At 34.5% G+C, this 17374-nt stretch overlaps 1 protein-coding gene and 2 pseudogenes across 4 annotated transcripts; 2 read left to right on the top strand and 1 right to left on the bottom strand.

Annotated features, from left to right (window-relative positions):
* Nucleotides 1-300: 300 nt before the first annotated feature.
* On the bottom strand, nucleotides 301-12200 carry LOC142641285 (sodium/calcium exchanger NCL1-like). Of its 4 annotated transcripts, none has more exons than XM_075815690.1 (8): nucleotides 11797-12200; nucleotides 10941-11120; nucleotides 4652-4833; nucleotides 4342-4481; nucleotides 3489-3792; nucleotides 3275-3397; nucleotides 2896-3162; nucleotides 301-770 (listed from the first exon to the last, which is right to left on the bottom strand). In XM_075815690.1, exons 1-8 carry the CDS (start codon nucleotides 12179-12181, stop codon nucleotides 522-524), a joined length of 1830 nt encoding a protein of 609 aa, XP_075671805.1. In that variant the 5' UTR covers nucleotides 12182-12200; the 3' UTR covers nucleotides 301-521. The 4 variants fall into 4 exon arrangements, 3 of the variants coding, with proteins under 3 accessions (XP_075671805.1, XP_075671806.1, XP_075671807.1); XR_012845355.1 differs by having other exon boundaries at nucleotides 753-770; nucleotides 2896-2968; XM_075815691.1 differs by lacking the exon at nucleotides 2896-3162.
* LOC142638312 (ethylene-responsive transcription factor RAP2-4-like) lies at nucleotides 1754-2885 on the top strand (annotated as a pseudogene).
* Nucleotides 12201-14061: 1861 nt separating the features above from the next.
* LOC142638914 (putative disease resistance protein RGA1) lies at nucleotides 14062-16644 on the top strand (annotated as a pseudogene).
* Nucleotides 16645-17374: the final 730 nt, after the last annotated feature.

Here is a 17374-nt window from a genome sequence, read left to right as displayed (position 1 = left end):
ATTCAATGAATTCATTAAACTAAACCTAACATTTATCTACATTTTCATTAGAAGAGTATGAATTCACTTTGGTTCCACAAAAAAATTGAATAACAAATTTTTAGGATGTATGCCATATTAAATGCACAAAGCTAGAAGAGGATTAACAAATTGAAATTATAGGTTTATAGCTCACGTGGAATTGTAGGGATAGAGTTCCAATTTTGCTTTCTAAGAGCACACTTTACATGGCAGGAAAATGTAGCAATTGCAAGTTGCATGTACAATACCATATCTGTACATTGGCTCCCCATACCAAAATACAACACAAAACCTATTTTGATTTATTTCATAAAGAACTTATGATTCTTGAACATCAAAGCAAATGTGAATTTTCATTCACAAGTAGAGAGACAATGCACATATAACAGGTTAGCATAAATTCAACCAAGATTTGGTATGGAGTATCAAATTTATCCATAAGCTAAAGTTTCTAAAGGAGTTGACTTCATAGATACATAAATTTATAAATAGAAATAATTCTAAGACAATCCAAGAACAGAGTCAAGAACATTAACCAACACAAGGGAGAATGGATAAAGTGTGTATGCCACCGCACACATCCAAGGGGCGAAGGTGGTCCGAAAACTAGCAAGAAGACCAATCGCAGTGCATACAATCACAATAGTCAGCATTTCAATTGAGAAATACCACTCCAAATTGCGAATGTATATGAGGCTTAAGAAGACCGACAAGCCAATGCTGTTACTCACGGTCACTAATCTATAAATCTGCAGCAAAAAATAACTGAAAACCATTAATTACGAAAGCCAAATTACAAAATATTTAGTTCATATACCTTGTCATAAAAGGAGAAAGAGTAAGAGGAGACACTAAAAGATCTCCATGAGTGTATATGCATGTATACATTTGCTAAAGTAATGAAAAATAGCATCGGTCATTACTTAAATGCAATTAAAACAAGACTAAATTGTAACTAGACCAAAACGTTATAACTTAAAATGCAATTAAAACAAGAATAAATTGTAACTAGATCATAATGTGTTAGTTCAAGTTTTCTATTGCATTATACGTGCATCTACGTGTGCCTATGTGTTTTTGAGAGGGAGAGACGGGCTTGTGTTAGATTTAAAATATAGAATGAAGTTTGATCAAATTTTAGATTTTGCTTTCTCTTCCTGATTAATCTCATCTTATTGTTTGTTTGTTTTAAGGCGTAAATGCACTTTTAGTCCCTACATTTTGGTTTTTTTCCATTTTGGTCCCTACATTTTTCATTTCACCACTTTTAGTCCCTAAACCAATTAATGCGTGTTATTTTAGACCTTTCCGTCAGTCAACAAATGAAAATAACTGAGGTGACTAATAGAAGGGTTAAAATATTATTAAAAATTCACTGTAGCACTCATCAGATAAAAAAAAAAAAATCTAACCTTCTTAAGTTTTTAACAGATTTAAAATTGAAAAAAACAAAATTAAAATCCAAAAATATATCAAGATCTATGTTTAACAAGAACACCAAATAACACAAACTCAGATTTTAAACATAAGAACACATGCCCAGATTTTCTTGCCCTTTCTTGTCAACCAAACACAAACACAAATCTATCTCCAGCAAGAACACAAACACAAACCTAGCAGCAGATCTTCTCAGATTTTCTCAAATCACAAAACCCAGATATACAAAATCACAACTCAAACCTAGATTTTCTCATCTTTCAATCAACAACAAAACCTCCAACAACGAAACTCATATGGTTGCTCCACCTCGATGACCCACATGTTTTCAGACGGGTTCTCTTAAGGTTTTGAGCAACTGGGATCAATTGGGCTAAACCAACTAACCCCATCTCATATCCAAACCCAGATCCACCTCCAAAACCAACACTTTTACCCACAAAATCAACATCCACAACATGGTTCTTGTTCTTCAAATACCCTCAGCTTTTTGAGTCCCAAACCTATCCCAATGAAGCAAGCGGGTTCCCCTCCAAAACCAACGAAGCTTTACAGAGGGGTCAGGTAGCGACATTGGGGCAAATGGGTCGCTAAGATTCAGCTCCCAAAGAACCAAACTCAGCTCTGGCTCGGTACCTTCAACACAACTGAAGAAGCTGCTTTGGCTTATGACAAAGCATCTTACAAGCTACATGGCGACTTTGCCAGGCTTAACTTCCCAAACCTTCATCACCATGGCTCTTGCGTTGGCAGCGATTTCGGTGAGTACCAGCCTCTCCATTCCTCAGTGGACGCTAAGCTCCAAGCCATTTGTGAAAGCTTGGCTAAAGTGCCGTCGAAGACAGAGAAGCAGAGTAAGAGGTTGAAGAAAGTCGAAGCCGAAGCCGAGCTGAAGAAGAAGAAGAAACAAGAGGAGGAAGTGATGGTGGAGTCACCATGGTTTTCTTTTTCATCTTCTTCATGCTCGACTAGATCCCTTTCTCCACCTTCTGTTCTTGTTCTTATGTTCTGGTGTGTTCTTATTTTTAAAAAAAATTTAACACTTTTTTTTCTTTTGTTAAAATTGAGAAATAAATATTTTAAATTATAATTTGATGTGGCATGAGTGATGAGTGCTACAATGAATTTTTAATAATATTTTAATCCTTCCGTTAGTCACTTCAGTTATTTCCATCTGTTGACTGATGGAAAGGACTAAAATAACACAAGTTAATTAATTTAGGGACTAAAAGTGGTGAAATGAAAATGTAGGAACCAAATGAAAAAAAGCCAAAATGTAGGGACTAAAAGTGAATTTAATGACTTTCACAACCAAAAAAACATGATACCATTACCTACTTTTTTTAGTTTCAAGTTAAAAGTTCTTTACAATAAAACTTCTACAATAAAGCAAAAATATGTACAGCTACACAGAAGAATTGTTCTAGAAATGCGAACCTCAGAAAATGTTAATTTTCCAACAATGCTTGGTTTCTTTCTGCTGACAAGAAGTAGAGCTGACACAACATCACTACATCCAGCAAAAGGCAGAATGATGAATGAGATAAAGAAAGAGGGAATTCTTGTGGCAATGGCGAAGTTATCAACAACGTCCACGAGGGGATCAGCAAAAAAAGATGCAACAAGAATTCCAAGAAGCAGCATCAATACTGTTTTACAGACAACCCATTTTAGATTTCCAATGACTTGCATATTCCCATAACTCTGTTGCCCAACAAATCATGATTTTGTTAGTGTTATAATGTGTGGTTGGTAGACATTTTGGTCCACTCAATATGGTATGAAGGACAGAAGGAAAATATAAAATGAAAAATACCTGAGGAAATGTATGTTTAATTCTTATTGGGCAGGGGCGATGATGATTGAATTTGGAATTTCCAGCGCTCTTCCCAGCTAAATCACTTTGTTCCCCAAGTAAATGTTGATTCTCATTTTTATGCTGCATATAAGAATTTTGAAAATATTGTAATACTTAAAACAAGACACGTTACTATATATACTCAATTGGGAGAGAAGTGGGAAAAACATACTGGATGCAATTTGTGTTTAAACCTTATTGGCTTGGGACGATGATGAGTGAGATAAACATTCTGTAGACTATGGTGATTGTCACGAATATCTGAAGGCTTAGTCTCATCCAACCATTTTGGAAAATGTATGACAAACTCATCCATGCTAATACGAGATTCTCCAGATGTATCAAAATCTCTCAAAATGCTTTCCACAGCAGCATCAATATCAAGATGTCGTTTAAGATTTATTCCTAAAAGAAGTACTTTCAACTCCATCGATGAGAGGTATCCATCATCATTAGTATCAATCTTCTTAAATAACCTATAATTAAATACAAAACAATGTATTCACTATCGTTTCAATAGTTAAGAGTTCAACTAAGAGTTTGTTGCATGTTTAAGTTTGGGTGTTAGCTCACTTAGGAAAGTATATTATCTTTATTTATATCACTCCTCTGGGTATGATTTATTCTAATTGCATGTTGAAAAAGAATATAGTATGGAGTCGGATGATTGTTTATGCTAGACAAAGAAGTTTATTTGTTCTTTTGAAATACCATGTACTAGGAGCATACCTTAATTAGTTGTACCTTATTTAGGTAAGCAAGAGAGTAAATACAGTAGCAATGTCTTGTAAAGATGAGTATATTTGTTCAAGTAAAAAATCTTTTGCCTCCGCTGTGATTTTAGAAGGTAAATTTTGCCAAACTCCCTCTTGATTTATGCTCAATTTCTTTGCGCTTTTGGCATGCTACCATATATGTAAAGTTCATGAAAACTCATTAACATATCTCAAGGTGCTAGAAAAATAAGGTGATCAACACAAAAAATAAATAAATAAAGAGATTTAAGAGTAGAGGAAAGAACAAACTTTATAATGGCAGCTGTGTCTGGTTCACCATTTTCTTTATAAAATATTCGTGTTGCGTTGCTTTTTGAATGTTTATTTGACAATTCATGCTTTTGATTTGCATAGTCCAATTTTCTCTGTTGAATCCAAGGCTGAAAAATCTGCATCAATATTTCCAAATGGAGATGCTGGCATTAGTATAGAAAAGGAGCAGGAAAAGTTTACGTCATATTCTACAATGGATGAAAAAGTTTGGCAATTGATTAATAAAAGATACTTCAATAGCTAGCAAATAAGAACCACTGGTAAATTCAAGTAATTAAACGACTACCTGATAGACGCCATAGGAAACCAATAAAGAAAATGAGACAATGACTGAAATCAATAAAGCATAGCGACTCTGAGATGTTTTTTTAAACGCTTGTGGTAGTAAGACTACCATGATTGGGATAACAGATATAACCATGATCCTTGCAGCATAGGTGGTTTGGATATCAGTCTTGACAACTGACCCTACAAAATTGAAGAAACATGTATTATATTGTGAAACATATCATCCATACCACAAGCATACTCATTGGCAACAAATTTGTTACTAATATTTAGTATATATAGTTCCATTAAAGTGAAGAAATGAAAGTTGACTTTTTTAGTGTAAACTTTAGTTTTAAGTCGCATTAAAAAAGATAACTGAACCATGGCATAGGCTTCAGTTTAAAGGACCAAGTTAAGCCAAATGTACATATTTATCTTCACCAATTCTGTGCCATATCTGTATGACATGTGTGGGAGGTAGAAGTTCTCGAATAAACATTTGGGCTCGGGGCTTTTTTGATGGATACCAGTTTGTTTTTGATTAAGGCTTTCAGGCCCACAAGTTAGTCTGTGTTGTAATGGTCCGAGGATGTGTCCGAGGAGTACTATCTTCTCGGACAAGCCCAACAATGATCCTGGAACTGGCTAAAAAGATTAAAGGTAGAACTCTGGGAAAACCGAAGGGTAAGAGGGTGATCTAAACACCCTCTAGATGCAAAGGTGTAACAGAAATATCTGGGGAAAAAGGCTGCTACCTCCACATTAAAGACCCTGCATCTACCTCCCTGGCCGCATTAATGGGGAAATGACCCTTGAACAGTAGAAGTCAGCCTTCTTGCTATCATTTGAAGACTTCTAGAGGGTGGTGAATGGGACAGGTGTCTAATAGGGTAATTTGCGTTACACGTGGAGAAAGAGGGAAGAAGAAGAAGTATTTAAGGAGGTAAGAGAGTAAAGAAAAAGGGAGGTGACGAAACAAAGACGAAGAACTATAACCTTTGAAAGAAAAAGAGAAATAATATATATAAATCGTTCTCGGCTTACGTCCGAGGAGGTTCATTTGCCCTATTCGTTCATTGTTTGCAAACACTGTAACATTCTAGCCTGTTCATCAAGCTTCGAACACCACTAAACTAGATTGTGAACCCACATTCTACAAATTTCATTGTTTAAGGCTCATTGGGCCTGAGCCCACGTGTGTTTTTGGGTCCAGGCGCAATTGTGCACTTACAACATGTTCAAAATTTTGTTAGATCGGGAATATTTTATTCCTAACAATAGATTTATATATCATATATAATAGCAGAAGGTAATTGCTTTGTTCATGTATCATACAAATAACAAACTAGTGAACATGAGAGAATTCATAGATAAACAGTATGTAAATATTTATCATATTTATGGATAACTTTAAACATATTTTTCATTCCATTCTTTTTGGTAACTACTGATTACATTGAAAAGATGAAACAAGAAAACTCATGGAGTATAGGAAAATTGTGCTAACTACTAATAACAAAATAGTGTCTGTAGATTACTCTTGGGATAGAGGAAAATTGTGGTAGGGAGTTTAATTAACATCATATGAATATTGGAAAGAACATTGCTTTAGCATGATAAATAGCACTCTTAAGACAAAGGACCTATGATTTTCATTATGAATTTTTTTCCCTTCATGATTATGCTCTATATATTAATGCCAAGGTTTCACCACTTTCCCGTAATGATTGGCCGTGTTAAGCAAGGTGTGATGATTTACTTCAAACAAATGTCATATACGAATTCTAGAGATGTCCTTTCAATAGAGCAGTGTTTTGTTTTGCCTAAAACTTAGGGAGCAATAAAAGCTAGATTACCAACATTGTCGGAACCTAGTTAGATTTTTCAGAGTTTAAGGACCAGGGAAAAAAAAACCCTAGGGTTTTAATCACGTAATATCAATTTTGTAATATGGACAGCTGAGATTTAAGAATTGTCCAAATTGATTCCATCTAAATTTTGATAACTATAATTGTTATAAAATGGTTATGTGTTCTGCAAATACTATTTATATATATACATAGTAAAGTGGTTACGTACACACCATGTGACCAATTTCTATTAGTTATGGTCAATGGAGGTGGAGAGGTCAATTTAGACCATTCTAACAATTCTAGGTTAATAATACAAATTTAATAGCACATGGATCAGTTCGAAATTGACCCAAACCCTAAGATTTTTTTGGGGGGGGGGGGGGGGTTGAGGGGAGTTTAATAAGGTTTGGTCAATTACACGCCTACTTCCATGTTTAAACACCATCCAAAATCCACTATAAAATGGAATTGATTTCAATCAAGTAAATAATTCTTACAAACTAAATCAATAGATCTCACAAATAACACTCACATCCTTTGGCAAACATAAATACACTCAAAACTCTTAAAAACACAAATTAACTTAAATCACATTACACCCAAAGAAACCCTCAATGTGTTTGAAAATTTGAAAAATAATTTTGTTATTCTTAGGTGTCAATTGGTAGCCGAGTTTACACGATAGTGATCTTCTTTGGGTTATCAATGGAAGGAAAGATAGAACCTTTGGTTTTAGTCTACTGAGGCCAAAAGAGTGCTTGTGTGGTTTTGACTCATGAGGTGTAAATCAAACTAGAATTCATGCAAGTACTAGTAGAGAGATAGAGAGACTGTGATACTATAAACAGAGGGTTGGATTTAAGTTATACTTGATGTAACTCTATAAGCAATGTTACACCACCTAATGACTTATTATTGAATTCATATTTTGAAAATCTCACTATTGGATTATATGTTCTTAACATATATGTCAATTTTCATGCCAATTGGATGTTATTTACCATTCGATCCATAAATTCATCTTTTATGCATTATTTATGCAATTAGGTAAAATAGTAAAGAACACATTTCTTAGGGGGCAATGGCGGCTCTAGGATTTTTTTCTAGGTTGGTCAGCAGTGGTGAAGCTAGAAATTTATCATGGGGGCAAATAAAAAAATTAAATTTTTTTTTACATGTGCAACTTCCATATTATATACATTATACAATAGTCTAAAATAGTATTCTAAATATAATTTAGTATAAATATCAGTAAGAAAACAACCATTGAATGCATAAACAAATATAATTAAATAACTAATAATACACGTGGTCAGTTTCCTAGGGAATAGTAACTGATATAAGTTTTAACTTTTGAAGTGTATGACTTCTTAACCATACACATGGTCAGTTTCTTGAGATTGGAGCAAACACTAAAAGACTTTTTGGATTTGAAAATCTATAGAGCATTTATCAAATTACTTGATCAAAATAGAGAGAAAAACTAAGAAAACATAGAACGAAAAAAGAAAGATAGAGAGAATGAGATAAGAATCACAGATATAGATACATACCTATTGGTTTTAACAATGGTGTATTTTATTGTTGACGAAAAAGAAAAGTGTAAGGAAAAACAACTTTTTTCTGTTGTTAATGGAAAAGTAAGCCAAAGTCTTGGAAATTTTTTTTTTTTCTTTTTTCTTTTAACGAATGGGCAAAATTTTGAAACATTTTTTTTTCTTTCTTATAAAATTAAATATTTTAAGAGTAGTGCTATTGACACAACACTTTCACAACAAAACCTGTGTGGCAAGTTGTTAAAGGTAGGAAAAAAAGTGATGTTAATTGTGGGTCCTGATAAAAATCAGTTACAACTTATCATTTAACCTCTATTGTTAAATTATGGTGAAAATATTGTGAAATTAAAGTAGCATTAAGATGATCATATTCAAACTTATATTAGCTGAGTTTAAACAAAATTTAGGGTCAGGAGGTTATAAATTATGGCCTGGTCAGGGGGTTCGTTTGAACCCCCTGGCCTTAAGGTAAAGCCACCCCTATTAGGGGGTTAATAATATATTTTCATATTTATAATGGCTCTCTTAAAGAAAAGAAAAGAAAAAAAACTAGGTTAATAACTTCCTATCAATATTTTGACCCATTAAAAGTGATGTTGACACTTCCTCAAGGATCGCAAAGAGAAGAAGAGTGATTATGGATTTATTGATTGGTGCCAAAATTGATCAAATCCATCCTTACATAGGAAGTCTTTCCAAACATCTCTAAACTTCTCAAAAATATAGACTAGGTTTTGAAAATTTCCAGATTTTGTGTGATTGGGATGATCTTAAGCCAATTAAGTCTGTATAACTTCATTTAAAAAAAAAAAAAATTAAGGGAACATTTTGTAAGTAGGATTTGATTTAGATATTAAATATGGTTAATGATTTGGAATAACTGTTCAATTATTTGGTTGTATTTTTGTTACGGTGAATAGATATTTTTTAGTAAAAGATCCATAATAGTTATTTCCCCAAATGAGGAATGACAATATCTTATTAAGAGCTCTTTTTAACATATTTAATATCCCGAAAAACAAAAGACATGGTGTTATGAATTAGATCTAGAATATAATTTGTTGGGTTATAGATTGACCCTAATTAATTAATTCAATTATCGAAATTGATTAATAAGTCAAATTACAAGCAAATCAAGTGGAGGCACAATCAAATCACTAAACTAAAAAGAATGCAACTGAAATTAAGTTTGATATGGTGATTTGATCACGATGGGAAAAATCTTTGTAGACAACCCCCACCCCCCCCCCCCCCCGGCGATAAATTTCAAGTCATCACTCCTGAAAAATCTACTAATGAAAAATCAAGTGGTTACAAGTATAAAGAATCTTACCCTAACCAAACTATCCCAAAATAACTGCCTACAGTAGAACCTACTAACCTATACCAATATCAACTCCAATAACCAATTGGACTTGTTCTTGTAGAGACTTCTCCTTTACATGGATCCCAGGACATGACTAACATCACAACAACAGCTGGTTGTTGTTGTTTGACAGAGTTCTTCAATTCATGCCTGAAGATGTGAAAGAAGCTTGGTACAAAACCCTAAGGCGCACAAAAAGTCGCAGCAACTCCTCTAAAACGTGTATCTATGTATGTCTTTTTGTGTGCATAATGGTGGCTGTAAAATATAGCTTTTATATGCTGTGGAACCCTAGTGCACGATCTAGGAAAGCCTTGTCATCATGAGCCGAAAACAAATCTTGAATTTTAAATTTCCCATGTTTCGATAGATCAAGAGGTGTCAAGCTAGGTATTGAAATTCAATAAATATCAATAAATCGACAGGTATTGAGCAGGTGTCTGCAGTTCTAGCTTTTCTTGTATTATTCTTGAGTATTCTTTATGTCTCCAATAATACCACTTGTTGAACACTAAATGATCTTCTTGAATGCACTAGAACCAAAGATTCCATTACAAGTAAAATGTATTTTGCCTAGGGATATGCCAATTACAAATATGACACTTAAATAATTCTTATTATGTTTTATTGTGTTGATATGTAAACTCTACACGAACTTGAATCACTTGATAAGTTATTCTATTATTTTATACTCATTTGAGATCTGCTTACCTCATAGTTTATTGATTTCATTACTATCATTTATCGTTGTTTTGAAATGTCACAGTTTATAATTGATAATTCTTTCCTTGCAATTTGATTATTTCTACAAAATTTTATTGACTTACCTAGTTACCTTCTTTCCCTTGTTCAATGGTGTGAGACTTTCTACTTACTAGGTTGTGTAACTCACTATATTATTTCAAAAAAATTCAGATTAGTTGCTTGAGGTCGTAGCCATAACAGATTATTAGGATGCAATCGTTCTTGCTTTCAAGTGAGCTAATGTTAAGATTTCAAGCAAACATTTATGTCTGGAGAATTTCATGTATTATAGGTTGTAATATTATCTTGGGAGTAGTTCTATCAAGACTTATCAAAGGTTTTTGGTTATGCTTAATCTTTGAGTTTAGATGACTTGGTTATTTGACATCGATTTTTTTTGTCATTTAGAGATGGTTTAACATTTCGATGAATAGGGATTAACAATTTTAGGGGTGGTACATTAGGTCTCAGCTCATAAATAGTACATTTAAGTTCTTGGTGAATGGAGTCTAAGACTCAGGTTACTCTGCAGAACTTTTGGCAGAAGCTATAGATGATAGAACTAGATAATCTTAGAAAATTTTGTTGAGGAGCTTGAAAATAGACACTAACAAGATATATATTAGGTTACTATAATCAATTTAGTTAACTGCCAGGTATTGAAAATATGCGTGAACATTTTCCTTCAATTCATTGAAAACAAGCTGGCATATCTTCAAAGAAAACTTGCATGCACGCCCACACACATTCATACACAGCCTTGCTATGTGAAGTATGAAAAAATACCAGTAAAGCTAAAGCGTTTTGTATTTGTTGAATCTGCAGAATCTTCAAGGTCATGCCTGCTAAATAAAACAGAGGATCCCCAAAGTAATGTCAGAAGATTAACAGCTGTTCCAGCCAGCAAGCCCATTCCAATGGAGAGCTGACTTTGAGCAGTTTCCTTGGTCTCTGATAGTCCAGATGCTAAAAAAACATAAGAAAATTCATTAGCATTAATGTGTCTTCATTTATTGCAGACCACTATAACAGGTACTTAATAGTGGTAAGTGATTAAATTCACCTTTTTGAAACAACAAATTGATTTAAATAACACGATTTAACATGAAAACAACCATAAATCTGAAGTTTGCAAGTGACTTGACTCAAGTTGTTTCTATGTTAAACAAATTCAGTCAAGGCATTTAACAGGTATTACCCAACGTACCCCTACCCGATCTTCCAGATTTGGTACAAGAAATACCCATACCCTATACCCAAATCCTCTAATGGGTCAGGTAAAATCCGTGACTGCTGGGTGGGTTCCCATCTCTTAACGGGTTGTTGCCAAATGGATGGAATTTGCCTCTTGTAGGAACATTAGTACTTTAAGATAAAAGGTCTCTGGCTAAGGAACAAGCGGATCTATGATCATTCAAACAAAAATCGAATCATAATAATGTTACAGTTAGAACTTAGAAATGACATTTAACACATGGACTTTATGGTTTAGAATTTGGAACCGCACCCCTGGCCCTTTCTGACCTTTAATCTTCGAAGAAGTAAAGAATTGAAGGACAATGATGCCCATATAAGCAATGTAGCACGCAGAAAGTGATGGTTTGAAATAATTACAACAAAGAATAAAGCAAGTCAGACATACCAAGAATGATAATAGCATTAGGAACTGAGCTGAATATGAGCAAGAAGAGACCACCAAAGATGCCTGGACCAACAATTTCAAGCAAAATCTCACTTCCATCAGTCAAAATCTTAGCAGCCCAGAAAATGCAATAAGCATATACAAGAATAAGAAAGCCATTTCCTAGGACAGTGTTGGTGCATGGCATAACACCATAGGTTTTTTCACAACCATCCGATGAAATCAAAGGGTTATCATGAAATGTTGGCAGCTGAACGCGTTGAACTTCATGAGGAACCTTCCCTAAGGACTTAATGTTTGAGATAGGTTCACTCCAGCAGGAATAGGATAGTGTAATACGAAGGAAGAGCATGGCTAAGAGGACAAGTCTAAGCTTCTTTGCCATGTTAAAGTTTGGAAAATGCTTCAGTAGTGTCGAAGGATGCAAGCAGGAAACAAATAAAGACAACAGAAAGACCTCTTAGTCTGAAGGGTGGAAGTCAAGTTCAAGTCAACTATTTTTTTTACAATAAAATAATATAATCAAGATTTAAGAGATTATGCATCTTTAGGTGAAAAACTTGTTTTAGTCCTTATATTTTCACGTAATTCATACTTTGATCCTTAACTTTTTTTTTCTACCAATTTTAGACCCTATCCTGAAAAACGTCTTTTGTTTTAGTCCCTAACGTTACATCAGAGACGGAAATTGCACAGCTAGCAAACAGATTAATTTAAAAATATTAAAACAATGCCACTATGTCCATGTGGCTTCCCACGTCAGCCTCTAAATTAAAAAAAAATTAATTTATTAATTTTAACTAAATAAAAAAAATAAAAAATAGAAATCACAAATCAAACCCAACAACAAATTTTAAACCCCCACACTCACTCACTCTGTATAAAAAAAAAAAGTCTCACCATCACTCACTCTTACCACCGGCTGAGGCTGTCCATCGGAAACCACCACCCAAAACATGCAGTTTCTTAGTTGAGCAGCGGTTCCACCTTTCCAAAACCCAATCCAAACCGATCCAATCGCCACTCCTCTCGCCTCATTCCAGATCTGTGTTCGCCATGCTCAGGTCTACCTTCGCCGTGCTCGATCTCCCTCCTTGCCATACTCGATCTCCCTCACCGTGCCTAGATCAGTCTTCGTAGTGCTCCGATCTACCTTGCCATGCCCTGATCTGTCTTCGTCGTGCCCTGATTTGTCTTCTCCGAGCCCCTATTTGTCTTCTTCGTGTGTAGCTCAACCCTAGATCTACCATCTCCGCCAAGATCTCTCCTTTTTTTTTTTTGGGTTCGTTACTTGGTGGCTAAAAGGGATATTGTTGTGTATATTCACTTGACTTGTTGAAATGGAACAAATGGTTTGTAATGGTCTTAAAATTATGGGATTTATTTTGTAGATTTTTAAACTTGTTGTAATGGTCCGGTCCTGGATTTGGATTTGTGAGATTTATTTTGTAGTTTTTTTTTTATAATGTTTATCATGTTATCTACTGATCTTTTAGCTTAGCTACGCTTATGTTTTGTTTTAATTGAAAAATAGGGCTGGATATATAATTGAAAAACGATGGATTTATTTTTATTTTTTTAAGGGAAAACAATGGATTTATGGATTTATGTTTGATTTGTTTTGGATTTCAAAATGTGGCCATGGTTTAGGGCTTAAACCATTTGTGTTTGATGTTTTGGTGGTGTGGGGGTTTGAAATATGAGTTTGAATCTGGGTTTGAATTTAATTTTTTGGGTTTTAAATTTGCTAGGTTTGTGTTTTGTTGATCTTGTTCTTGCTGTGTTCTTGCTTGGTTTTAAATTTGTGATTTCTGTTTTAAATTTTTTTATTTAGTTAAAATTAATAAATTAATTTTTTTTAATTTGGAGGCTGACGAGGAAAGCCACGTGGACACAATGGGCATTATTTTAATTATTTTAATTTTTTCCGTTTGCCAACTGTGCAATTTTCGTCTCTAATGTAATATCAAGGACTAAAATGAGAGACGTTTTCCAGGATATGGACTAAAATCGGTGGAAAAATAAGTTAGGGATCAAAGTGGGAATCGCGTGACAATTTAGGGACGAAAATGAGTTTTTCGTCGTATTACGAAAATAAAATTACTTATTTATCTCAGGGATGGACTGAGGTCTGAGAACCACAGCGTATGTCCACGTGGAATCTCAATTGTGCTCGTATATCCTATCTTTTTTCTCACCCTCTAAAATCTGAATCTCTTTCACAGTCTCACACGTCCTCTCGCCAAAGAACAACTCTCTCTCTCTCTCTCTCTCTCTCTCTCTCTCTCTCAGATGGCTGCAGTAGAGACATTTGTGTTTAACATCGCAACCAAATTGCTTGGGGAATTAGTGTCCCCGGCTTTCCAAGAAGCTTGCTTGGTATGGGGTGTGGAAAGCGATCTGAGAAGACTTGAAAACACCCTATCTAATGTCAAAGCTGTGTTGTTGGATGTAGAAGAGCAGCAAGTTCATAATCAGGAGCTGACCATCTGGCTTGGGCAGCTCAGAGAAGTGTTTTATGATGCTCAAGATGTCCCTGATGAGTTTGAGTGTCAAGCGCTGCGAAAGCAAGTGGAGGAAATGCAGGGGACCACCACCAGGAAGGTATGCTGTTTCTTTTCTTCCTCTGATTCACTTGTATTCCAAACCAAGATGGCTCACAAAGTCAAAGAAATTAGAGCACGTTTAGATGAGGTTGCAACCGATAGGGCTAAGTTTCATCTCTCTCCACGGTCAGATGATTGGCATGTGGTGCATGGAAGGGAGATGAGTTACTCCTTTGTCTAGGCTTCATATGTGATAGGAAGACAAGACAAAGAAAATATTGTGAAGCATCTAATGGATCCTAGTGATGGTCAATCCATCTCTGTTGTTCCCGTAGTTGGGATTGGAGGTCTTGGCAAGATTGCGTTAGCTAAATTGGTGTTTAATGATAAAAAAGTGATAGAGCATTTTGAGATAAAGTGTTGGGTGTGCGTGTCTGACGTATTCATTTTAAAACAACTACTGGTTAAAATTATCAAATCAATAACTAGTGAAAATTGTAACGATTTGGATGAAGAGCAGTTGCAAATGCTACTTCGAAATAATTTGGATGGCAAGAAATTCTTTCTCGTCTTGGACGACGTATGGAACGAGGATAGGGGAAAATGGATTGAGTTGAGGAATTTGTTGATTGGGGGGTGCCAATGAAATTAAGATTCTTGTGACTACACGTAGCCCAACAATTGCTTCCATGATGGGCACCATGTCTCCATACAACTTGGAAGTTCTTTTACATGAAGATTGTGTGTCCCTATTTATAAAATGAGCATTTGATGAAGGAAATGAGAGGCGGCACAGAAACCTTGTGGAAATTGGGGATGCGATTGTGAAGAAATGCAAAGAGGTTCCCTTGGCAGTGAAATCGTTAGGAAGCCTGCTATATTCAAAGCTTGATAAACGTGATTGGCTATTTGCAAGAGATAATGAAATGTGGAAATTGAACAGAAAAGAAGGGGATATTTTGTCAGTCTTGCAATTGAGTTACAATCAGATGCCATCTTACTTGAAACAATGTTTTCTTTTATTTCACTTTTTCCGAAAGATCATGAATTCAATACTAGTAGTTTAATCCCATATTGGATGGAAAATGGGCTTCTTCAATCACCAAATGAAAATCAGGAGCTGGAAGATATTGGCAACCAATATATAGATGAGTTCTATTCAAGATGTTTCCTTGAAGATTATATTGACTTAGGTTACGTGCGAGAATTCAAAATACATGATCTTGCACATGACCTAGCACTATCATCAGCCCAAAGTGAGTGCTTAATTATTAATTGTCAGATCCAAAACATCTCTAAAAAGGTTTGGCATTTGTCATATACTGACAACACTTGGCAAAATGAAAAAGTTTTAAAATGTTTACAAAAATCAAAGAGTTTACGAAAAAATCTTACTACGGTGGAAGGAGTTGGACCTTATACTAAATCCTTTGTTGATTCATGTCTCTCAAAATTTAGATACCTACGAGTTCTAGATTTAAGTGGCTCGTGTTTTGAGGTGTTACCCAGCTTCATTGGTACCATGAAGCATTTAAGGTTGTTGGATTTGAGTAACAATTGTAGAATTCATAAACTCCCAAACTCCATTTGCAAGCTTCAAAATTTGCAAACTTTAGATCTCCATCTATGTGAAAAATTAGAAGAATTACCAAAAGATATAAGATACCTGATCAAACTCAGAAAGTTTTTAATGACAACCAAACAGAAGTCTCTACCTGGGTGCCCTAGTTCCCTGCAAATTTTGGGATTATTTAATTGTGGCAATCTAGAATCTTTCGTTGAAACGATGCAAGTCTGTACAAGCCTTCGGTTTTTGCATATGGAAAATTGTGGGGGTCTGATCTATTTGCTTCCTACCCTAAAATTCCTTACCACGTTAGAGGCTTTGATTATTGAGAATTGTGAAAAGATTGATCTGACTGAAATGGAAGACAATGAAGATGATTTCCCAACGAGCCTTCGAGTATTAGGCTTTATTGGATTACCACAGTTGGTGGCTATGCCCGATTGGATTAAACGCTCTACAAAATCTTTACAAATCCTTGCTATTTAGAGTTATCCTAACTCGACAGCATTGCCAGAGTGGTTGGAGAATCTTGAATCGCTTAGACGACTTATAATTACGAATTGCCCCAAATTGTCTTCTCTATCAAAGGGGAAGCTTTGTCTCCCAGCTCTAAGATCTTTCATAATTGCAAGATGTCCGGAATTAAGTAGAAGATGCCAACCGGAAATTGGAGAGGATTGGCACAAGATTGCTCATGCCTCAGAAATTTATCTTGACTACAAGCGGATTAAATAAGCTGATAATTAGGTATGGAGTAATCCTTCTCCCTCTCTTTTGTTTATTCTTTCTTCCAAGAGTCTAACATTTATAAAATATTATTCTATCTCTGATAGTGGGATCATTGCAAATCAATATTTACATTAATACATATAAATAAGCATTATGTGTCCACCGTACATTAATTAGGTCAAAGTCGGAATTCTTGTTATGTTAATTAGATGTTGAAATTGGAAGTATTAATGTACTAATGGAGATATTCTTGATTTGATAAATTGCTTAATCTGTACAAGTGCTCTTCATTGGTAGAGATACTTATAGACTATTTTATAGAGTAACTAGTCGCAATCCTGCGCGATGCACGGAAATATCTAATTATTTTAAAATAAAATGTAATATATAATTTATTTTTTAAAATATTCATAAAATTATATATTAGGATTAACATAGTGTTTTCTTATAAGAGAGTTTCATTTTAAATGTATTAAACTATCAACTAAGAAATTTTCCTTTTTATATAACTATTTATGAAACCAACAAAGGGCAAGGGTCTTTTTTTCTTTTTTTTTCTTCTTTTTCTTAAGTAATGAATTTTGTGTTCCCTATAAATTAAAAAAAATTATTTTATATTAAGATTATTTTCATCTATTCATATTATGAGTCAATTTTCTAGTGATAGAATATAGTGTGGATTAAAATTTTCCAATTATGACATTTAGAAAAGAATGAGAAAAATAGCTTTCTCCCA

This window comes from Castanea sativa, chromosome 6 (assembly GCF_040712315.1).
Source record: "Castanea sativa cultivar Marrone di Chiusa Pesio chromosome 6, ASM4071231v1".
NCBI lineage: Eukaryota > Viridiplantae > Streptophyta > Magnoliopsida > Fagales > Fagaceae > Castanea > Castanea sativa.
The sequence above is the reverse complement of the archived record's forward strand: the minus strand, read 5'-3'. Positions and strand labels throughout refer to the sequence as shown.

Coding starts and splice junctions, on each gene's coding strand:
- LOC142641285 (XM_075815690.1), bottom strand. CDS start 12,181: ATGGCAAAGAAGCTTAGACTTGTCCTCTTAGCCATGCTCTTCCTTCGT. Junction 3,793..4,341: donor GACACAGCTGCCATTATAAA/GTTTGTTCTTTC, acceptor ATTTAATTATAG/GTTATTTAAGAAGATTGATA. Junction 3,398..3,488: donor TTAAACACAAATTGCATCCA/GTATGTTTTTCC, acceptor TCTTATATGCAG/CATAAAAATGAGAATCAACA.